The 24,383-nt window shown below is 39.8% G+C and overlaps 2 protein-coding genes across 4 annotated transcripts in view; one reads left to right on the top strand and one right to left on the bottom strand.

Annotated features, from left to right (window-relative positions):
• Positions 1 to 4,279: 4,279 nt before the first annotated feature.
• On the bottom strand, positions 4,280 to 23,916 carry lyar (Ly1 antibody reactive homolog (mouse)). The gene is made up of 9 exons (XM_080192390.1): positions 23,810 to 23,916; positions 20,304 to 20,470; positions 19,159 to 19,273; positions 16,279 to 16,386; positions 14,406 to 14,486; positions 9,438 to 9,798; positions 6,458 to 6,535; positions 4,870 to 4,955; positions 4,280 to 4,615 (listed from the first exon to the last, which is right to left on the bottom strand). Exons 2-9 carry the CDS (start codon positions 20,423 to 20,425, stop codon positions 4,478 to 4,480), a joined length of 1,089 nt encoding a protein of 362 aa, XP_080048516.1. The 5' UTR covers positions 20,426 to 20,470; positions 23,810 to 23,916; the 3' UTR covers positions 4,280 to 4,477.
• zbtb49 (zinc finger and BTB domain containing 49) overlaps positions 23,917 to 24,383 on the top strand; it is a 32,957-nt gene continuing 32,490 nt past the window's right edge. The window contains exon 1 of one of the 3 annotated variants that reach the window (XM_080192369.1): positions 23,917 to 24,223. The gene's annotated coding sequence lies outside the window, so the exon portion shown is untranslated. Of the gene's footprint in view, positions 24,376 to 24,383 lie in introns of all 3 variants that reach the window. The other 2 variants (XM_080192342.1, XM_080192379.1) reach the window with 2 other exon arrangements.

Below are 24,383 nucleotides of genomic sequence, written 5' to 3'. Positions count from 1 at the left end.
TAATTTGATTTGGACTATGGAGGGTACTATATTTCTTAGAAATAAACTATAAAGATTGTTGAAATATTAACAAAATTGCAGGAGAAATACTAAAAATAATAAACAGATTTCTGATAAAAGATACACTGTAGGCTATCTTAAATGGAGCCGTAAGTACATGTTTTGAGTGTGGAGATAGATCTAAAATTAACCTGAAACCAATATCTATCTTTTCTTCAGCTGTAAATGGAACTAAGAGAGATAACACGGGTTTTTCTATGATGTTAGCTATTTTAATAATAATCTTACACAATTAACCATTTTTAATTGTAGCATTGTTTTGATTTGGCCCCTTTTAATGGTTTTTTTTAAGAAAGAGAGGGTAGTACAGCAATTGGAGTGATGTTCAAACCATTGAATATTGAAGATTTTAGTAGTTTAAATAATGAGGGTAATAATAAGGGAAACAACCTCAGGGGAAGTTGTCTATATAAGCAATTTATATAACTGCTCTCTATGTGAATCAGTCTATAATTTAGTTACGCAGCTAGGAAACACAACAGATTACCCCACAAACAATATAGGCTAGTAGTTATCTATTCTAAATATAACAACCATATATCAGCCATGATTGAATGGCGGAGCAGAGTCGATGGGCTGAGTGGCCTAATTCTGCTCCTTTGTCTTACGGTCTTAACAAAGAAGGTGAGTTTCACTCTTTGGCCACCGCCCCAAGAGTGGTGGTGGGAAAAGAGAGGTATTAAATATAGAAGAGTCAATTTCAAATGTTCAAATGTGATGAATCTTTAGAACATCTAAAGGGCTATGTCAACACAATTCTAAAATCCATACAGTGGTGAGGAACAAGCACAGGATTGCTAAAAGTGAGAAGGTTAGAAAAGAAATTGTTAGCAAAATTAATTTGATTTGGACTATGGAGGGTACTATATTTCTTAGAAATAAACTATAAAGATTGTTGAAATATTAACAAAATTGCAGGAGAAATACTAAAACTAATAAACAGATTTCTGATAGCCTACAGTGTATTGTTTATCTTAAATGGAAGGAAGAAAAGGAAAAAGATAAATGTAGTGTACACAAGGAAACGTTGAAGATATAGACGCCAGTGAAAATAGTCAATTTAGACTCAACAATTACTCAAGATGATGATGGAGAGCTTATAGAAAATGCAGTGCATCTTTCTAGGAATTTTGATAGTGGGAGTGATAAAGTAATTAATGATTTAGTTAGCCTAAATGCTTTGCAGAAAGGATTTTAGAAATAATTAAAAATGATAAAAGAGGATTAAAAAAAATTAGAGATTGAAAAGATGAGTAGTCAACTGGTAGAAAGGTTGATACAACAGGAATTTAAGGATAAAGTTAAACAGAAATCAAGAATCAAATCGGAAGGGAGTAAACAGGATGAGTAATAAATTTAGGAAAAATAAAGCTACAATTCAGCACAAAGTTCAACAGCCATTATTAAAAAAAAAATCAACTAATGTTCAAATTTAAAAGAAAGCAATTAGCCAGACAATTAATGGGTGGACCTCAAAGTAATGTTTGCTCCATAGAAATCAAAGATCTGGGGAATTATTTTTCTGAAAAATTGGACAAAAACAATACGAGGGTTGATATTAGTAAATTTGAGAAATCTAAAATAAAAATGGACTTTAGGAATCTATTAGATTGTATTATGGAAGACAAATTTTGTTATTGTCAAAACAATTTAAAAGGGATACAATTGTAATCAAAAGTACAAGTAAAAGATTGGGGCTTTCGTCAAAATTTTCAATGCCTGATTAACCTCCAGCATTATTCCTAATAAAATCAAATTGGCAAGAACGATATTAATTCCAAAATCGAATGAGGCAGAAATGCAAAATGAATATTGATATCTGGAGGCCCATCACAATTGGTAGATCTTACAATTTTTTAAATGGACAACTAATGTTGCCTCACTGTTGACCAATTTTAATTTTTCTGGCATGTTTTTGCATTTTATATGCTCTTTTTTATATTCTGGTCTGGTTCTCATTATTTTAATTCATATTATTTTATTTAATAAAGCTCACTTGAAATTTTATATTATATGCAACAACAAAACACTATCAAATGAAGAAGGATTTACACCTTTGCCATGAGACATATCTCATTAGCTCTGCCTTAGCCCATTTGGTTTTATTCTGCAGCAATGATACTAACTTAATAATTTCAATTTTATCTTTTTAGTCCTCTTTTATCTACTACCTTAATTCGTTAGGTAGTTTGACATTTTACTTAGGCATGCCACGATTAAAAATTTGAAATGTGCACCACCATTTTGATACTATTTTCAGCAGAACAGGTGGATAAAGTGGTTAAAGCGTATGGTTTATTTGCCTTTATTAGCTGAGGCATAGAGTTTAAGAGCAGGGAGGTTATACTGCACTATATAAAACATTGGTTATGCCACAGCTACAGTACTGTGTGCAGTTCTGGAATCCAGATTATAGAAGGGAAATGATAGCACTGGAAAGGGTGCAGAGATTTACTAGGATGTTGCCTGGGCCGTAGCATTTTAGTTATGGAGAGAGATTTCTTTGGAGCAGGGTGGACACGATTGACATATATCATCGAAGGGCATAGATAGAGGAGACAGAAACTTTTCCCCTGGTGAAGGGATCAATGACTAGAGGACACAGATTTAAGGTAAAGAACAGGTTTTTAGAGGGAATGAGGGGGAAAATTCTTTCCAAAGGTTGGAAGGAGCCTGGAACTCACTGCGTGAAAGGGTGGTGGAGGCAGAGGTCTTCATAACATTTACAAAGTATTTAGATGTGGACTTGCGATGCCAAGGTATACAAAGGGTATGGGCTATGTGCTGCAAAATGGGATTAGAATAGTTAGATGGTCTGCCTTTGATTGGTGCAGACATGGGCTGAAGGGCCTCCTTCTGTGTTATATACTTCTACATTCATGAAACAAAAAAAAATGAAACAACTAGGCTACTCAAGAATGTTTTCAAAGTCTTTTGCGGTTGCAACACATCAGAATCCATGCACTGAGAAACCTAGCAGTTGCACCAAAAAGTCAAAACTGAACAACACCAATTTTTTGTCCACCATTTTTCTCACAAACTTAAAAGGTTAGTTGGAAATACATTTTTGGAAGGGCAAAGCTGCAATGGTGGAGCTTTACATAGAAGACCTAAAACAAAAATATGACAATGGGAAAACAAGGGGCAGAGTGATGGCAAGATGTTTAGCTTGCATTCTCAGCCTGACAATGGTGACAATCTGACTGAAGGTAGATTACAATTGGGAAAAGGCCTATTCCAATATTCCGTTCCAGTGCTGCATGCTGTGAAATGAGGAGACATTATAAAAAAAACTGTTCTGAACTAACTTTGGCTACATGATTGCTCCATTTCTGGAATATATTTTTGTCAGAAGTTACAGTTAATGACTTTGCACCGCGGTAAGTGACTGGCAACATAATGACTATGGCACTGGAGATAGAATCATAGAACCCTACAATACAAAAGGAGGCCATTTGGCCCAGCGAGCCTGCACTGACCACAATCCCACTCAAGCCCTTTCCCTATAACCTCATGCATTTACCCAAACACTAAGGGGTAATTCAGCATGGCCAATCCACCTAACCCACAGATCTTTGGATGTCACTACTTTCCTTCATTTGATTAGGCACTTCATGATAATAACATTACTTAGGTCCAAGTGGTATTGAATCCAAAGTTAAATTATTTCAACATATTGCAAGGCCTGACATTAAAATGGACTAGAGGCCAGAAGAGAGTCAGTGCCTCTGACTATTTTATTACATCATAGGCAAAATAACTATCTAAACAAAATAATCTTTTTCAATATTCAAAAAGGGAAAACAAAATAAACTCTGAATGCAGGAAGTATTTCTATCATTGATAACAATTTCACATTCTGTTTAGACAACATTACTATATCCACATCTTAAAGCGACAGCTATCATTTACACATTTTAAAAGCCAAAGATCCCCTACCCTTTTCCTTAATAGGTTAATGTCAATGTTCTCTGAACAGAGAAACCAGGATTGATTTTTAGATAGATCAATTCAGACAAAACAGCTAAGGAAACATTTGGATTCTATGATGGGATAAACAGGTAGATTGTAGCAATGCTCTGTAAAACTGAGCTTAGAGTGGGATCCATGGCTTTCTTGATTTGTATTTATCCTGTGATCGCACCAGTTTCTAACCACTGCATTTAAATGTTGGTCACTTCATTTTAAATTCAAGATTGTGAAAATCAAATTCTTCCAACACATGTAAAATAGTTAATTGTATTAAATAGTAGGGTGAAGCACTAACTGTTACCCAGCTCAAATGCTGAAATTTCAGCATTGGATATAAAAGCACATTCTGAAAGCCAATTACAGAAAAAGACACCGAATAAATGCATTATACTCCCCATATGGTCCGTTTTTTTTTGGTACCTAAAATTCACCAGTCCAGTTACTGTTATTTTACAAGTTTCACTTTATCTTTCAGTACTTTAAATTTGGGGTTAGAGCTTATCTTCTTGTAAAAAATTGCCAGGAGTTCCACTTCAGATCTGTAGTTACTTTCACCAATCTCAGCATAGTACTGGGATAGAACCTGCAAGAAGTTGAATAAACATCAAGTCAAACTGTTACAAAGAGTGATTAGTATAGTTGTGTTACATCATTGATAAAAGAGCTTTCTAAATCAAATAATTTGTTTCAATATTCAACAAGGGAACAATAAATAAACCAAATGCAGGAATTATTTATATCATTGATAAAGGTTTCATTCTGTTTTGACAATATTATATCCATATCTTAATGTTACACCTATTGTATGCAAATTTTTAAAGTCACAATAAACCTTACCTTTTTCTTTAATTTTTTAATGGAAATTTCCTTTTCTGGAGATTGCTGTAGAACCATCTTAATCGTTTTTTTCCAGTTGAATTTTCCTTAAATAAATAGTTTATGACATAAGATACAAACTTCAGAATTGGAAAATAAAAGGCAAATGTATGAAACGGAACTCACAATCTTCCAGTTGATTGGACCTTATTTGGTTTCAAATATACAACAGATCTCAGAGTTATTTAGATATGCACCCCATAATTTTTAAACATCCAAAAAAAATTCACACTTTCTATAAACACACACAAATACAAATGTACCACATTGTTGCTAATGTGAAACAACACTTCAAGTACTGTTTTTATAAAAATGAAGCATATATTTGAACTGTGTTTAACGCATAATGTCTAGTCTCAGTGGTAGCACTTGAGTAAATCAGCAGGTTGTGGGTTTAAGTTCCAACCCAAAGATTTGATTATATAATCCAAATTTCAAGGAGTTCTGGAGTACTGCAGTCAGAGGTGTTACCTTTAGAATCACACAGTAAATCAATGCCCCATGTCCCACTCTGGTGAATGCACTTTCTCCCACCAGGAGTGCTTCAGTCCAGCGGCATTTACAACAACTCCCCACTAGTGGGGAGCAGACAGCCCGATTCCGCTAGAGTGAAGGGAAGCCATGGAAGGCCCCCAGGAAGTCAGGGGGCTGCCCCTGGGCACTGCCAGCCTAGGCCCCTGGCACTGCTCAAGGGGTATGTTGGCACTGCCCACCAGGCATTAGGCAGCACCATGGGGTGGGGCTTAGCACATATTCTGATGACTGCTTCACAGAGTAAATTCTGAGTGGGCAACTAAGTGCTCAGTAGATCAGAAGGAACACTCCAGTGCCAACGATGGAGGTTGGTGTAGAGGGTACAAAGGTCAATAATTTAACTTAGTAATGCAGCAGGCTGAAGGCTTTAAATTCACATCCCCCCCAAAAAATTAACAAATTTAAAATAAAACGAGTAAGAATCAACCTAGGACAATAAAACAAAACCAAAGTGCAGGTTAAACAGATACGTGAGTACAGGGTTATAATCTTTTCTGATAGTTTGCCCCAGAGCACACTCGAATTTGCCACAGGATATTTCTAAATGTTGATATCAGAAACAAAGGAAAGTAAGTTGTTATGGGCTAGGAAGCCTAAACTGTGTAGTGTAGACATGGGGGAGGCAATGGTCTAGTGATATTATCACTACACTATTAATCCTCAGCTAATGTTCTGGGGACCCGGGTTCGAATACTATCAAGGTAGCTGGTGAAATTTGAATTCAATGAAAAATATCTGGAATTAAAACACTACTGATGACCACAAAATCATTGTTGATTGTAGGAAAAACTCACCTGGTTCCCTAATGCCCTTTAGGGAAGAAAATCTGCCTCCTTACCTGGTCTGGTCTACACGTAACTCCAGAACCATAGTAATGTGGTTGACTCTCAACCATCTTTGGGCAACTAGAAATGGGCAATAAATGCTGGCCAGCCAGCGATGCCCATGTCCCATGAATGCATAAGACAATCCAGTGAACGAAAAAATTTTTAATGCATTACAGACACGTAACTACCTTGTGTTGCCTCATTATTTTCTTCCACTTCCTCAGTCTCTGGCATTTCAACTTTGTTCTGTTTAGAAATGGGTCCATCTGTTTGATGTGCAAGAAGAGTGTTAAGTCAATCATCACAGAATTCCTGCAGCACGGAAGAGGTCATTCAGCCCATCAAGTCTGCACCAACTCTCTGACAGAGCATCTTACCCAGGCCCTCTCTCCTGCTCTATCCCCGTAAGCCTTCCCATGGCTACTCCATTTAAACTAGATATTTTGGGACACTAAGGGGCAATTTAGCATGGAGGGCTGGAATTCAACCTGGAGTCCTGGAGCTGTGCTAACCACTGTGCCACCATGTGAGCCTAAGTTTCTAATTTGGATTTAAAAAAAAAAATCAGTAGTTGGCTAGGATTAGGAAGCACTTGTACCCTTGAAACGACAGATCAATGGTTGAAAGTTAGTAAAATGGGGAAGGAAAAGGCCGAAGGCTTTACTTGTTCCTAATTCAAATTAAAAATGTTATTTCTACTTTCCTAAAAGAAACAAAAATTACTGAATGGTCTAATTTGTCATTAAGAAAACCCGAAGTATTGCAGATAGATTGCTAAAAACACAAGAATATATCAATCCTACCTACATCTTTCTCTGCAACTGAGCCCTAGTTCCTATGCAGCAGTGATAAATGATCAGGAACAGTCTGTTTGCCTGTAAGGTCTCTCTAGCAAAGAACTATACAACAAAAGGACAGGTACTCTCTTATGAGCATCAATACACTTTTAGATTGGAGGTATCTAAAATAGACACGTTTGACTAGAATCTTCCAGGCTTACAAAGACTGCAGGTTTTAGACCATTTCTGGATCCTGACTCTGCAATCTGGGTACAATCCTATGGGACATAGACAATTAACAGGATGCCTCTGCGTTTTGTTCAGCATATAGAAGGACAGCGGGAGGGTTCCAGTGGGTCATTTTAATGGTGCCCAGCAGCCTGGAGTGTGGCTGTAAACAAGAGGGCCCCTGTTGCTGTGGGCAGTAAGGGAAAGAAACAGAACTAATATACAAGGGTATTATTATGTACCTATACTTATCTCAATTGCCTCATGCAGAGCTCTGCTGTATTAAATGTATGCACCGGAAATGATATAATAGACCCAGTGCGGGAAATGGGCAGAAGCAGCAGCCATAAAGAGATCACACATTATTAATAAAACGCTGCACATTTTTAACCAAAGTCTGTCCTATATAGTCTGTACTAATGAAGTATCACATGTCCAATATACATCAGGTAGTTCCAAGTTTAATAACTCTGCCCCGGAGATATCGATGGAAATATCTTGCTTCCGGAGACAGGGAGAAGGAAGCCAGCCAGCATAACAAATCAAGCATGGCTGGTGATAGCACAGGAGGATATAGATCCTACACTGAGACTTGTGCACGCGTGTCCTCTCCATGGCCAAGAGAAGCATCTCTACCATGGCTATTCATGGAAGATGCAAGGATGGCAATAGAACATATATGCTTTGAGAAATTTTACATGGTGCATTGCCTCCTCAGGTGTAGTTGGGAGCCCTATCGTTCATGATACTTGGGAGACAAGCCACGTCAAGGGTGAGGTTTCCCTACTCAGTCCCAATGCAGATGGAAGAGGCAGCCCTGGAGACTGTTAATTCTCAACAGGGCATGGGGTAAATCAGAGAGGGGTGAGAGCTTGATGTTTGAAATTATGCCACAGGTCTGGAGCAGCTAGTTAATTTTTATATCCATATTCTCTCATTTGCGAAGTAACAAGAATTGTGCTGAAATAGCCATTGACAGATGTAAGCTTCACTAACTGACATCTTCCCTAAACCACAAGGCCAATGGCAGAAAAAGAGCAAGAGACAATACTTGAGACAGTGCTGGTTGCAGAGGGCGAGTAGCACTTTGAGGGAATGCACCATCATCTCCTCATCAAGTATACTTTCCACCCATGCAGTCACATGTCAAACAGTTGGCAGAAAGTAAGGACTATGTCACACGTGAGCTGCAGCCATAGTGAAAATTGCAAGCAGTCCCTAAAAGGGCAAAGAAGCACAGCAGCCATGCTAGCCAGAGACATTGAGCCTTGGGGATCAGGCACAAACCAGGTGCTTGGGAGATATGCAGACCCTGAGGCTGTGTACATGTCCTTGGGCAGAAAATGGAGTTGTTGATACATGTCATGACTATCGTCATCTTCAGTTGAATGAGCGCTTGTGTACCTCCATTGAAAGAGTGGCCAACCTTATTGAGACTCATATACATCTACTCAATGAGCAGATTCGGGAACATCACAGTGGCATACACAGCATGGCTGCAATGTTCAGCAGCATTGTTTATTACATTGTAGCGATGGCACAGAATTGTACAGGTGTGCAGCCAGGTGCTCTTTCACTCATGGTTATGGACTGGTGCAGGTGACCTCTGAAAGGCTAAATGCAGGCCTACTAGTAAGGAGGGAGCATTCTTAAAGCATTCTGGAGGCACCCCACCTCCTCTTCCTTTATACTCCTGACCAGACTGAAGGTCAGCTTCAACAAACAGAACATTGTGCAGCCATCTCAGCCAAGTTGCTGACACAGCATAAGCTCCACGTGCCATTTTAGAAGCTCACGAGTATAAAATAACTTAACTGGCTACCCACCACCGCTGGGAAAAACAGGAACACATCGGCAAACTAATCCCAACATCTGCTTCCTAAATTTCAATGCTACCTCTGCCTCCAAAGCACTGGAAAAACTGGCCCTGAATTTTTGTAGGCTTTTCCCCATCATCCTGCCCCAGCCTTGATGCAGCATTTGGTGAGGCAAAAGATTTTACCTAAAGCCTCTGCAGAAATTCGGCTGACTTTTCTAAATGTTAAATGACACTGACTGCCGATTTAAATTAAAATTTAAAAGATTTCCACCACACAGGTAACATTGATAAAAGCAGATCGTTGGCTATTCCACAGAAAGAACAATAACACTAATTACCTACCTTCACTGGATTGTTTGTGTTTACGCTTTTTGCTGCCATGTGAATTTTTATTGTCTTGTTGCTCACAATCCTTTGTTTGATTGTTATTTCCCCCGACTGCATGGGCTTCACCTTTCTTCTGCTGATTTTTATCTTTTTTCTTCTTTTTCCCTTGCAGTTGTCTTGTTTTGGAACCTGGTTCATGTTTTAAAGAATTTTCACCTTCCTTTAAGTTCGAGTGTTTCTTTTCATTTTTGGATTTTTTTCCCTCCTTTTCTTCATTTTCTACTATGGGTTCCTGAGTCTGGTTTGCTTCTACTGACTCTGGTGCCTCTACATCATTCTCAGTGTGGTTCTGCTTTGGTTGCTGGTCATTTTTATCCTTAGCAAAACAAATTTAATATATTTATATTAAACAGCAAGATTATTTTACATTAGAATTATCCCAATTATACAGTTAAACAAAGGTTTTACATTTTCTGTGCCTCACACATATTCCTACCACATTGCAAAGTAGATCTCTTAATCTTCCCTACAACATAAGACTATGGGAAGCTAGGGAGGAAATTGCAGAGCCTTTGGCTTTGATCTTTATGTCATCATTGTCTACATGAATAGTATCAGAAGACTGGAGGTTAGCAAATGTTGGCCCCTTGTTCAAGAAGAGGAGTAGAGACAACCCTGGTAATTATTGACCAGTAAGTCTTACTTCTGTTGTGGGCAAAGTTTTGGAAAGGATTATAAGAAATAGGATTTATAATCATCTAGAAAGGAATAATTTGATTAGGGTTAGTCAACACGGTTTTGTGAAGGGTAGGTCATGCCTCTCAAACCTTTTTGAGTTCTTTGAGAAGATGACTAAAGAGGTGGATGAGGGTCAAGCAGTTGGTGTGGTGTATATGGATTTCAGTAAAACGTCTGATAAGGTTCCCCATGGTAAGCTATTGCAGAAAATAGAGGCATGGGATTGAGGGTGATTTAGCAGTTTGAATCAGAAATTGGCTAGCTGTAAGAAGACAGAGGGTGGTGGTTGGTGGGAAATGTTCATCCTGGAGTTCAGTTACTAGTGGTATACCGCAAGGATCTGTTTTGGGGCCACTGCTGTTTGTCATTTTTATAAGTGACCTGGATGAGGGCGTAGAAGGATGGGTTAGTAAATTTACGGATGACACTAAAGTCGGTAGAGTTGTGGACAGTGCGGAAGGATGTTGCAGGTTACAGAGGGACATAGATAAACTGCAGAGCTGGGCTGAGAGGTGGCAAATGGAGTTTAATGCAGAAAAGTGTGAGCTGATTCACTTTGGAAGGAGTAACAGGAATACAGAGTACTGGGCTAATGGTGAGATACACGGTGGTGTGGATAAGCAGAGAGATCGCGGTGTCCAGGTACATAGATCCCTGAAATTTGGCACCGAGGTTGATACGATTGTTAAGGGTATGGGTGTGTTAGCTTTTACTGATAGAAAGATTGAGTTTCAGAGCCATGAGGTCATGTTGAACTGTACAAAACTCTGGTGTGGCCGCACTTGGAGTATTGCGTACAGTTCTGGTCGCCGCATTATAGGAAGGATGTGGAAGCATTGGAAAGGGTACAGAAGAGATTTACCAGGATGTTGCCTGGTATGGTGGGAAGGTCTTTGAGGAAAAGCTGAGGGACTTGAGGCTGTTTTCGTTAGAGGAGAAGGTTAAGAGGCGATTTAATAGAGGCATTCAAGATGGTCAGAGGATTAGGTAGCCTGGGCAGTGAGAGTCTTTTTCCTCGGATGGTGATGGCTAGCACGAGAGGATGTAGCTTTAAATTGAGGGGTTATAGATATAAGACAGATGTCAGAGGTAGGTTCTTTGAGTAGTAAGGGCGTGGATGCCCTGCCTGCAACAGTAGTGGACTTGTCAACATTAAGGGCATTTAAATGGTCATTGGATAAACATATGGATGATATTGGAATCGTGTAGGTTAGATGGGCTTTAGATTGGTTTTTCACAGGTTGGCACAACATTGAGGGCCGAAGAGCCTGTACTATGCTGTTATGTTCTATGTTCTATTTTACTATTGATCATACTCTAGAAAATTTCAAATAATCTAGCAACCATAAGAACAAGTACTAATTTCCATCACCCTGTGTGAACAAGTGTTTCCTGATTTCATACTCAAATGGCCTAGCTCTAACATTATAATATTTCCCCCTTGTTTAGAGCTCCAACTTCTTTAGTCTCTCAAAAGAACATATGATACAGGAACAGGAGTAGGCCATTCTGTCCCTCAGCCCTGTTCTGCCATTCAATAGAATCATGGATGATCTGACTGCAGTCTCAACTCCACTTTCCTTCCTACCCTCTATATCCTGTGACCATCTTACCAAATCAAGAGTGACTCCCTTATCAAGAGTCTTACCCAATTTAGCTTTAAAAATATTAACTGACTTTGCCTCCACCACTCTTCAGGGAAAAGAGTTTCATAAATTCATAACCCTCAAGGAGAAAAAGTTCTCCTCATTTCCATGTTAAAAGGGAGACCCTTTAGTTTCAAATAGTATCCTCCAGTTCTGGTCTCCCCCACAAGGGGAAATATCTTTTCAGCATCCTCCCTGTTAAGTCCCCTCAGGATCTTGCATATTTCATTAAGATCACCTCTCATTCTTCTAAACTCCAGTTCAGCCTTTCCTCATGGGATAAGTCACTCAACACAATAACCATCACAACACCAGAAACAGTCAAGTGAAACTTTTCTGAACTGCTTCTAATGATTCTCCTCGTAAGTAATGCCTCTCATCTTTGGTACCATTTAATGATTGTAATGTTTCAATGGCTATTCAAACCTGATTTATTTTCCTTTCTTACTATTACCAATACTTTGTAAAGGTTTTGCATTATTATGTTATTGTACCATATTCCCAATAATGCCCAGAATTCCAACTACTTCTTAAAATTTGTTTTCAGTGATTTTTTCTATTTTCCATGCTTATCCAGAGAGTCCTTCAGCTCTTCAACTACTTTTAAAGTCTACTGTATTACGTTCTCAAATTATTTCTCCAAGATTTATTTTTCTTTTCTTTTAGCAGCTTTCCACCCATTTGCATTCTCCTGTAGATTCTTTTAGAACTCTTTACAGTTAGCCATGGTCCTTATTTTTGTGACCTCTGCAATATTTGACATTGTGCTCATATACTCACTTCCAAGTTATGTATATAGATGCAGAAGAGTTTTATTCCAGCTTAGAGTCTTTCCAACCTGGCTTTGCCCCACATAGGCTGAATTGGTCACAAAAGATGTCCTGCTTGCGTTTGATCACAATCCACCAACTAATGTTATTTGACCTTTTGGTCATCTTAGACACTGATTATCATTCCTGCTACATCCAGCATCTACATTCTGCAGTTCACTCGAGTTAATACTATCTACAGCTTCCACTCTAAGAAAACGTTAAATTGCAGTCATCGAATTACAAAAACTTACAGCACTGAAAGCAGGCCATTCAGCCGGCCTGCCATGCTCTTGGTGGCTCTTTGAAAAATTGGTAGTCCCACAGCTCCCTTTTTTATCTGTAACTATGCAAGTACCTCATCCTCAATTCCCTTTGAAAACCATCCCACTGAATTAGCTTTTTGAACCTTTTCAGCTCAAGCATTCCAAATCCAGATAACTCCATGAAAAAATTCCTCCTCTTAGGAGCCACTGCCAAGAATTTTAAATCTACAATTCCAGGCTGTTGACTCATTTGCGAAAGTGAATAAAACTTAATCAACTTTGATTAGGTCCCTTCTTAACCTTACCTTTATCAAGGTCAACAGTCTTAACTTCTCAAACTTCTTTAACCGGTCCCTGGTAACATCCTGATAAGCCTCCTCGGTCTCCTTCATATCATAGAATCCTACAGTGCAGAAAGAGGCCCTTCGGCCCATCGAGTCTGCACCAAACACAATCCCACCCAGGCCCTACCCTGATATCCCTACATATTATACCCACTAATCCCTCTAACCTACGCATCCCTGGACACTAAAGGGACAATTTCTTAGATGGCCAATCAACTTAACCCGCACATCTTTGGACTGTGGGAGGAAAACCAGAGTACCCAGAGGAAACCCACGCAGACACGAGGAGAATGTGCAAACTCCACACAGACAGTGACCCGAGCCAGGAATTGAACCCAGGACCCTGGAGGTGTGAAGCAGCAGCGCTAACCACTGTGTTATCATGCCGCCCTTACAAGAAAGTGGTGTCCAAATTGTCCAAAAGTAAAGTTCTGAAGTGATCTCTTTGCTTTTATATCTTTATTTGTAAACGCATGAAATCATATACTTTTTTAACCACCGGTCTTGCCATCCTCAAGGATGTGTGTATATATGGACACATCTCTCTTCGCCTTTTTAAAATGGTGATATTTATGACATACTGTCCCTGTCTTCGCTCCCATTGTTCTCTCAAATTAACTTCAGGACTATCCCAGAAAGCTGTGACTTTGTCCTTTTCATTAATCAATTATGAATTCCTTCTGCACCGTAGGGATTCTATGATTATCTGAAAGATTACTAACAGTCCAAAAACGCAGCCTGCTAAACAAAGTGCGAGTGAAAATAGTACGACGCTTTCCCCAATCTTCTAATCATCCCTAGATACGATGGCAGAGGCAGACGAATTCAAATGTATTCAAGGAAGGGTGCGAGGACAGTCCCATAAACTACAAACTAGTCAGATTAACATCAGCGTGGGCAAGGTTTTAGAAACACGATGTGGTGCGCTCCAAGGGTCTGTGACAGAACCACTGCTAGATGTGTATTTTATTCAGATTGATGTCTTGAGTCAGTAGCTATGATAGAGTCACTACAACTCCATCTCTTCTAACCAACTTACGGCAATGAATGCCAAACCTGGAGTTTGCCAACAGATGGGGAAAAGAAAAATCAAATGACGTAGGACATTCTACTTCTAACTAATGTTCAATTGCAGTTATCTGTTTTAGTTTGAATCAGTTCTGTATGTTTTGTGACTTACATTTCTGATAGCAGCAAAGACCTCCCACACTTCTCCCTGTAGAGCCACATTATAGATCCTCATACTGTTTTTCATCCAGTTCTGCAACACAATGAAAATGATCTAAATTCCTGGTAATAAATTTTATACAGAATGAAAATGTTATTTCTGAAACACATCATTCCTATTAAATAAAGGCTTTTTTTTTAAAGACTATGAGAAATAAGCTTCCAAAGGACAACTTGAAAAAAATCAATAATTTGATGAATTCATCTTTGGACATTTAAAGTTGCTAAACTGTTCAAAATAAAAACAAAACATGCTGCCAACATGCACACAATTAACACATATAAAGAGAAACCTGATCATGTTTCAGATAGGTACATTTTAGAATTTCAAAGGCTATAGGCTTGAAACATTAATATCTATCTCACCTCCTAACGGATGCTGATTGACTTGGTGGATATATTTGGTGTTTTCTATATTAATTCAGTTTCAGCATTTGAAGTTTTTCTTTTCTTCATTTTATTCATTTGTTTTTGAAAAAATAAGTCTATAAAACTGTGTAATAAGTCAATTTTTTTTGAAAAATATACACTTTGAAAATTTGGCAACCACATAAACATTTGTAGATTATCTATATTTGAAAAACACACATGGAGACACGCTGGTGTATGTATTAAAACTAGAACATCTGCTTTAGCTAGATGTCATTTTGCTGCAGATGCAGAAGAAATGCTGAGAAGTTGTGAGCTATGGTCTGAAACTGACCAGCACAATTCAATTTGCAAAGCTCCCTGACCAAATGAAATGCAATAATGCAAGGGTTCTTTAATAAAAAACTATATTATTGACATTACGAGCAATACTATCAGACATTCATTAATCAAGGGATTGAGTTTAGGAGTCGGGAGATAATGCTGCAACTTTATAAGACTCTTGTCAGACCCCACTTGGAGTACTGTGCGCAGTTCTGGTCACCTCACTACAAGAAGGATGTGGAAGCTACTGAGAGGGTGCACTGGAGACTTACAAGGATTTTGCCTGGATCGGGTGGCATGCCTTATGAGGATAGGTTGAGGGAGCTCGGTCTTTTCTCCCTGGAGAGACGAAGGATGAGAGGTGACTTGATAGAGGTTTATAAGACGTTGAGAGGTATAAATAAGGTGGATTCTAGAGGCTATTTCCCAGGGCTGAAATGGTTGCTGCGAGAGGACACAGGTTTAAGGTGTTGGGGAGTAGGTACAGATGTCAGGGGTAAGTTTTTCCACTCAAGAGGGTGGTGGGCGAGTGGAATCGGCTGCCATCGGTGGTGGTGGAGGCAATCTCGTTGGGGTCTTTTAAGAGAGTTCTGGATGAGTACATGGGATTTAATGGGATTGAGGGTTACAGGTAGGCCTGGTAGGTACGGATATGATCAGTGCAACTTGTGGGCCGAAGGGCCTGTTTGTGCTGTAGTGTTCTATGTTCTATGTACATCTTAAAACAACTAGTTCCAATTTTACTTATTAGGAAAGTGACTTTCATTTCCCCACATACACTTGTATTAACAACTTCCAATTACTTCGAGTCAGCTATCACAAAGAAGGACAGTCATCTAAAGCAATCTGAGTCCATAATGTTATACATGTTCAGTGAGTAAGTATTATTCTATATTCACAATCAATGTATGGTAAGTGATGGTGTATATGATCAAGTCCACTCTAACTATTCCTGTTAAAGCACTTAGTGTTTTAAACACTGAAATATTCCCTAGTAGGCTCTCTCTGGCTTATAACCTATAAAAATCTACACAATTGTAGTCAGATAAAAATGCATCTTGGGCAATTTGTAACAATATTAAAATCAGGTTACCAGTAAACAGAAAAAACACACCATTAAAAAACACACAAACCTGAAACTTGGCTTTTTTTCGTGGTATGTTGTCATAAGAATCCATCTGCTTCAGAATTTCACGCACTTTGGGACTAACATTTGATTCATTCATAACTTCATGAATTTTCTATACACAAGAAAAAGACTTCATTTAACATCTGCAGCAGTATCCAGTAACACATACTGGTAACAATCTTGAGCCCATTCCTGCTCATCACAAGAATACTGGCGGCAGTGCAAGATCCAAAAGCTGCAGATCTAGCCAGCAAGATCACGATTTCCAATCTTCCCTATTGGCGACATCATCAAGTTCATGCCCATGAAGGCATAAATCCAATTTACATTAATTTAAATATATTAACACTGTCCCTCGCAGATATTGACAACGCCCACTGTATTTTCAAATCACATCAGCATGGTTTACAACAGATTCACCCTGGAATGATCTTCTTGTGGGAATCCCTCCTGGAGCGTAAAGGTGAGGACAGCCACCGGCATAAAGGGAATAGCCCGATAACTGTAGATACCAAATCCTATTTTCATATCAGTCAGTGCAACACAATGTCACAATCAGTGCATTGTTCAACCATATTATAGATGTCAGTACGAAATGATTTGTTGCAAGAAAACAAATTGACTATAACGAAGACCAGTTGCAACTACGAAAAGTGTAGCAGTAAAAAAAAGAGGAAAAACTATAAATTAAATACATGCAGAAAAAGCTAGAAAGGACACAGCATGTCAGTTCGAATATGTAAGAAAGGCTACAGGATTTACTCATATAGCTTTCATCAGGCAGAAAGTCGAGAATTAAAGAACTACAGTTGGAAAAACTACAAAAAAAAGAACAAAATGATGTATATACCTGTCACAGATTAGGAGTGAAACAAAAGGGAAAATGCTGGACACATTGAGCAAGCACTTGTAAAGAGAGGAAGAATGCTGATGTTTCAGGCACAGCTCTTCATCTGAGTGGGCATTAATGTGTGAAACGATCTACAAACCAATCAATAGAAAGCAATAGACATAAAGACTAGAGTTAGATAGGCAGAGATGTGGACATAAACAGAGAGGCTTCTAATCTGGATGCCTGCACCTGTTTTTCCCTCTCTATGTGCAATTTATGGATCCATTGTGTTTTGCTTGCATTTTCTGTTTCAATTTACTTCCAACTCATTTAAATATCTTTATCCCACTTCTTTTCTGTTGTACATAGACAACTTATGCCTTTTCACTCCAAACACTGACTCATCGCTTACAAATTCTTCTCATACTTCTGTTATTTCAGAAATCATGTATATGAAATTTTATTTCATACATGATAACCTAAAAGATGCGGGTAAATGAGAGGTAATCCACTTTGATAGCAATAATAGGAAGATTATTACTTAAATGGTTGTAAATTGAGAGAGGTGGACACTCAGTGGGATCTTGGTGTCCTTGTGTATCAGTTGCTGAAAGTAAGCGAGCAAGTATAGAAGGCAGTAAAGGCAAATGACATGTTAGCCTTCAAAGCGAGAGGAATTGAGTAAAGGGATAGGGACGTTTTGCTCCAATTGTATAGGGCATTGGTGAGGCCACATCTGGAATAGCGTGCGCAGTTTTGGAGTCCTTATCTGAGGAAGGATGTCCTTGTTATAGAGGCAGTATTGTGAAAGTTTACCAGGCTGATTTCTGGAATGGCAGGCCTATCATATGAAGGCAGACTAATTTGGTTAGGACTTTGGAAGAGTGGAGGGGTGGGGGAGGGCAGGCGTTGAAGCTCACAGAAACTTATAAAATTCTAACAAGGTTAGACAAGGTACATTCAAGAAGAATGTTCCCAATGGTGGAGGAGTCTAGAACTAGGGTTATAGTTTGAGGATAGGGGGTAAACCTTTTAGAACTGAGGAGAAATGTCTTCATTCAGAGTGTGGTGAATGTGTGGAATTCACTAGCACAGAAAGTAGTTGAGGCCAAAACATTGTGTGATTTCAAGAAGGAATTAGATACAGCTCTTGGGGCTAAACGGATATGTTCGGGGCGGGGGGCGGTGGTGGTTGCGGAAAGAGGAAATCAGGATATTGAATATGATCAGCTGTGATCAAAATGAATGGCAGAGCAGGCTCAAGGTGCCAAGTGGCCTACTCCTGCTTCTAGTTTCTATGAAACTAATATAGCAAATAAAATATAAATCAGGAGACAACACAGCAATAAAGATGGAACATTTGTTTTTTTGTCTCCTTTCCCAATCTCATAATGCCACAAAGCATTTCATAGTCAGTGAAGTAATTTTGAAATGCAGTTACTAACACAAAATAGGGAACATAATAGTCATACATAGTTTGCATACAGCAAAGTCAGCAGAGAAATAAATGACTAAATAACCTGTTAAGAGTGATGTTGGTTGAGATATAAAATGTTAATTAGGAGAGCTCCACTGCTCTACTTCAAATAATGTATTTTAAGCCCCAAAACCTGACAGGGTTCAGTTTAAACTTTAGCATGCCAGAATCCAATTGCTGTAAAATTTAAACAAAACCAAAAAATTGTATAAACTCAAAATATAATAATCAGTTATTTCTATATAAAAAGAGGTCAACTATTCTGCTTTTACTTCTGAAGTTATACATGCACATTTGATCAGAATGCAAGTGCTTATTCCTTTCACAAAATCCAAAATAACTCACTTAGGACTTGCTTGGTCATACTTAGTCTTATTCACTGATGTCATAAAAAAGCATCCAACAATTCTTGTAGAAACTTCCTCACATTAACAATACAATAGACGGGCAAGATTTGAATCTTAAAGTCGAACAGACCACTACAACAGAAAAGCTTCTTAAACAGAAAAGAACTACGATAATATTGAGGCCCTAGAAGCACACTTACAATAACATACAAACGAAGATTTATTTACCTGTATCCACTCTTCTTGTTTCACGCCGCTCTTTTTGACCTTAGCTTCAAATCCTTTACCACCATACTTTTCATCTTCACTAATACATTTAACGTGCGTCTTGTAATCCTCTCCCCTATGAATAATAGCAGACCTCTATGTAAATTCTAGAACTTCATCTAGCAAGGAAACTAGAGCAGGGAGTGAATTTCTATTGGACATTTCAGAGAGAAGCAAATAGCCAGCAGCCAAATCTTAAAAAGCGTTCTTTTAAACTGTAGCTGAAAAGGTTTAATAGTTCATCTCTACATGCTGTGATTGAATATTGAACAAATTTCATAAAACATCAGGAGAACCAGTGTAAGCAAGCAATTAAAGTTGAGTCAAAAAAAAAAAGGTCCGACAAAAAAAAAGCTAATGATGATGGTGAAAGTGAAACAAACTCAATCGTTTTACATATGAACTGTGAGTATTAAGCAAAATTTTCCACCTTAGCTTTTTATCTTGTACATTTAAATGTTTGGGGCCAATGTATTGCATGTTTCATTTTTGTTAAATTTTCAAAGCTATTTTGTCCCTAAGCAATCCCAAAATGCCAGGTAAAAAAAACTATTTTAAAGTACAAGCTTGTGAAAAGCTCAATGAGAACCCACTGAACCACTGCAATGACAAGGGTTCGTTATCTCAATTGTGCTGTTATGGAGGGATTGCAATTAAAAGGAGGCCAGAATTTTTTTTTAAAAAGAAGCCAAATCTTTTCTCAGAGAAGGTGGGGCAAACAGAGCATTTACTACAGCACCCTCATATTTCCAAAGTGTTCAACAACTTGGGCAGAAACTTGGAAGCAGATTGTCCAATCTCTGCACTGGATGTTTGATAATGGGGCAGAGAAACCTAAAGAAGTAGTAAATCAAAAGAAATACAACAAAAACAAAATCAGATACAGTGCCTTTACAATCCTCTGGTTTCCAAAGATGTGTGGATTAGGTGGATTGGCTGTGTTAAATTGCCCCTTATTGTCAGCAGGGCAAGCTTAGATAAATGCTTGGAGTTATGGGGATAAATCCTGGGCGGTGCAGACTCAATGGGCCAAATGGCCTCCTTTTGCACTGTACGGATTCTATGATGAAGCCAAAACTTTGCACATCCCTCTGCCAAATGCTCACCTGAAGTCCTTGCCACAGTCAATACACGACAAACACGCACAGTTCCAACAGATGTTAAAATGTTTTTCCACATGAGATTTCTTGACAGACTCTCCACATCCACTACAGACGAAGACAACCATTTTGTCTTATTCTCGGCACCTTCTTATACACACCACAAAAGCAGCCTGCGTCAGGAGTAAATATAAACAATCAGTTCAAATTTAGGCTTTATTTGTGCAGACTTGCAGTAGACTTTATGATATAATCAACAAACATTTCTCTTTCTGACTTTAACGAAGGAGGCAAAGTCATTGATGAAGCAGCTAAAAATGTGGGGGCCTAGGACACTAGCTGAAGAACTCTTGCAGCAATGTCCTGGTACTGAGACAATTGGTCTCCAAGGACAAGGGCATCATATCACAGAACAAAACAACGGGGTGTTGTTTTACAACTCTGCATTCTAGAAATGAACATTAGAGTCAACTGAAGTTCAGGCTGTCAATTAGAACTGATTTTAACTGACATGTAACAACAGCCACGTGGAGGAGAAAGTTGATGTTAGGCAGTTATAAGAATCATTAAGTTTTGAATTTCTTACGTTAAAATCCTGCTTGGAGCAATTCAATTATTTTTAAATTGATTCCCCAACTTATCTGATACACTAACAATTGAGAACGAGGACGTCAAGGCTGGTACTTGATGATCTGGAGGAGGGAACCGAGCACATGGTGTCGAAATTTGCTGATGACGCCAAGATTGGTGGAAAGGCAAATTGTGCGGAGGGTGTGGAGAGTCTGCAGAAGGATCTAGACAGGCTGGGCGAATGGGCCAGGAACTGGCAAATGGAATTTAATGTTGGCAAGTGCGAGGTGGTACACTTTGGTAGGAATAATGGTAGGAAGGATTATTACTTACGTGGAGAAAAACTGCAGCAGGCGACAGTGCAAAGGGACCACGGGGTCCTTGTGCATGAGTCGCAAAAATCCAGCTTGCAGGTGCAGCAGGTGGTCAGGAAGGCGAATGGGATGCTGGCCTTCGTAGCGAGGGGGATTGAATATAAAAGTAGGGAGGTCTTGCTGCGGCTATATAGGGCATTGGTGAGGCTGCAGCTGGAGTACTGTGTGCAGTTTTGGGCACCGCACTTACGCAAGGATATTTTGGCCTTGGAGGGAGTGCAGAGGAGGTTTACTAGGCTGATGCCGGAGTTGAGGGGGTTGAGCTATGAGGAGAGGCTGAATAAACTAGGCTTGTACTCGTTAGAGTTTAGAAGAATGAGGGGAGATCTCATTGAGACATATAAGATGATGAATGGGATGGATAGGATAGAGGTGGAGAGACTCTTCCCGCTCAGAAAGGACAGGAGGACTAGGGGGCACAGCCTCAAGATAAAGTGGGGGCGGTTTAGAACGGAGTTGAGGAAGAACTTCTTCACTCAAAGGGTGGTGAATCTCTGGAATTCTCTGCCCGTTGAAGTGGTGGAGGCTACCTCGCTAAATATTTTTAAGAAGCGGGTTGATGGGTTTTTGATGAGAGGGGATTAAGGGTTATGGGGAGAGGGCGGGAATGTGGAACTGAGCCACGACAGATCAGCCATGATCTTATTGAATGGCGGGGCAGGCTCGAAGGGCCAGATGGCCTACTCCTGCTCCTACTTCTTATGTTCTTATGAGTCAGTGTCAAGTAATTACAAAAAACAAAAAATCTTGTAAGTGCTCAGCAAGTCAGGCAGCATCTGTGGAGAGAAACAGCTTTTCAGGTTCATGACTTGTCATTATAACTGGAAAAAATTAGAAAAGTAGTAGATTTTGAGCAAGGGATGGGTGGCACAAAGATAAAGGAAGGCTTGTGATATATTGGAAGGCAAGGAAGTTTGAAAGACAGACAAGTTAATATTTCAAGGTCAAAGAGAATGATGATTTGTCAAGGCAAGCATGGTGGCACAGTGATTGGCACTGCAGCCTCACAGCACCAAGGACCCAGGTTCAATTCCCAACTTGAGTCACTGACTGTGCGGAGTCTGCATGTTCTCCCCATGTTTGTGCATGTTTCCTCTGAGTGCTCTGGTTTCCTCCCATAGTCTGAAAAACATGCTATTTAAGCGCATTGGCCATGCTAGATTCTCCCTCAGTACACCTGTACAGGCACCGGAGTGTGGCGACTAGGGGATTTTCACAGAACCTGCATTGCAGTGTTAATGTAAGCCTGCTTGTGACACTAATAAATAAACTTTAAACTCTAAAGGAGCCAATGTAAATCAGAGAGCACAGGAGTGATGGGTGAACAGGACTTGGTATGAGTTAAGATCTGGATAGCAGAGTCTTGGAGGAGTTCCACACAGAAGAAGATGGAGGCCAACAAAGAGTGCATTGGAATTGACAAGTCTAGAGGTAACAAAGGCATGGAAAATGGTTTCCTTGCCACAGTCAATACACGACAAACACAGACAATTCCGATAGATGTTTAAATGTTTTTCCACTTGAGCTTTCTTGACAGACATTCCACATCCATTAGACGAAGGCAACTATTTTGTCTTATTCTAGACACCTTCTTACACACACACACAAAGTAGAAGCCAAGGCAAGAGCAGATAAGAGCAACATTACATAGGTGAAAGTAGGTGGCATCAGTAACAGGGAGAATTACGTCCATAACTCAGCTCAACATGGTCAAGTAACATGCCAAAGTGCAGGAGTTCAGGCTCAGACAGTGGCCACGGAGAGGAAACAGAGTCTGTGGCAAGAACCAAACGTGATGGCCTTGGTCTTTCCAATTTGTTAAGAATAGTGAATAATATCAGGTAGTGACAACGCAGGTGTGGAAGTTAAAAAAGGTTAGTGACAATGAATGTGAGGGACAGAGGATGAGAGTAGAACTGTTAGAAACTAACTTGAAGTGCATCTAGGAGTGTTAAGAAATGAGGAGCTGCATCAAATGCAGGAATAGGAACATAAAGTTATTTAAAATAATGCTACATCAGGCTGTAGGCGCAAGGTCCTGCTCGGAGAGCCGAGCACACAATTCAGTAGATACTTACTCCAATGAGGAGGGAGGCATCAGAAGTGCCATTTTTCAGGCGAAATGTTAAACTAAAGTCATGCCTCAAAGATCCTAAGGTACTATTTTGAAGAGGAGAGTTATCACTGGGAATTGTTTGTAATATTCTACACCTATCAGCTGCCCCATTTGTTGCAATTACAACACTGACGACGCTTCAAAGAGTATTTCGTCGGCTGTAAAACACTCGAGTGTTCCAAGGTTGCTGCAGAATTGCGGATTTCTTCAGAAATTAAATTATAAATAAATTGATCGATTTAGAGAGACTGGAAGTCCCAAAGCAATTTTAGGTCAGTTGTATACATGAACCCAGCATGTGGGGTGGGGTGGGGTGTGTAAATGGCCTAAACAAAAAAATCTCGTTTAATTTAGAGCAGAGCAACAGGAAGCAGACGACTCCTCTAACGAAGATGACAGAATTAGGCGGCATTCTCTAAGCAAATGAACTGCGAGTTACAGGCAGCACTTACAGCATCCAGGGTGATCTCCTCACAGCCGCTTCGGCCCCAACTCACACGTGCAGTACCGGAACAAGGTGCAACCTTCTGTTTCTTCCCTGTTCTCCTCCTTCTCGGTACTCAGGTTCCGGGTTTGCCCGGCCCTTTTTGTTGTTGTTGCCGTCGCTCCCTGTCAAGGCAGAGCCGGAGATCAGAGAGCGGGGGTGGGGTACAGTTCGGTAATGGACCGTGGCCCGGTCCGGAGAGCGTTCCGATACGATTTGCTGCCGACTGTTTAGCGCCCGCTCCTGCACCGCAAAGATGTCCCTCTTGGAAGGAGCGAGGAGGAGGCAGCGCCTTCAGCCTGTGACCTAGCGACCAGGAAAAAGCCCTCCCGGAGGCGCCGCAGCATCGCCTGAGTTTCATGTCTTGTCTCCTACCCCACAGGTTTGCCTCGTCTTCCCCCCCCCGCCCCGCGGCCGCACTTAGGCCCCGAGTCCCTTCGAGCAGCTCCTGTTGTCCTGGAAACTGAATGGGGGAAAACCTCTCCTCGGGCTCTGGCAGTGATGATAGGGAGAAAGGATGGAGTATGATTGAGGGTGAGACT

The sequence above is a fragment of the Carcharhinus amblyrhynchos genome, chromosome 1, assembly GCF_965287045.1.
Source record: "Carcharhinus amblyrhynchos chromosome 1, sCarAmb.v2.hapA, whole genome shotgun sequence".
In the NCBI taxonomy this organism is placed as follows: Eukaryota; Metazoa; Chordata; class Chondrichthyes; order Carcharhiniformes; family Carcharhinidae; genus Carcharhinus; species Carcharhinus amblyrhynchos.
Note: the sequence above shows the minus strand (reverse complement) of the source record. Positions and strands in the feature narration are given on the sequence as shown.

What these genes read in the sequence shown, in the direction of transcription:
- lyar (XM_080192390.1), bottom strand. Translation starts at nt 20,425, where the DNA reads ATGGTTGTCTTCGTCTGTAGTGGATGTGGAGAGTCTGTCAAGAAATCT. An exon ending in AAATAATGAGGCAACACAAG is followed by an intron (nt 4,956 to 6,457) that starts GTAGTTACGTGT and finishes TATTTATTTAAG; the next exon opens with GAAAATTCAACTGGAAAAAA. An exon ending in TTAAAAAATTAAAGAAAAAG is followed by an intron (nt 4,616 to 4,869) that starts GTAAGGTTTATT and finishes AACTTCTTGCAG; the next exon opens with GTTCTATCCCAGTACTATGC.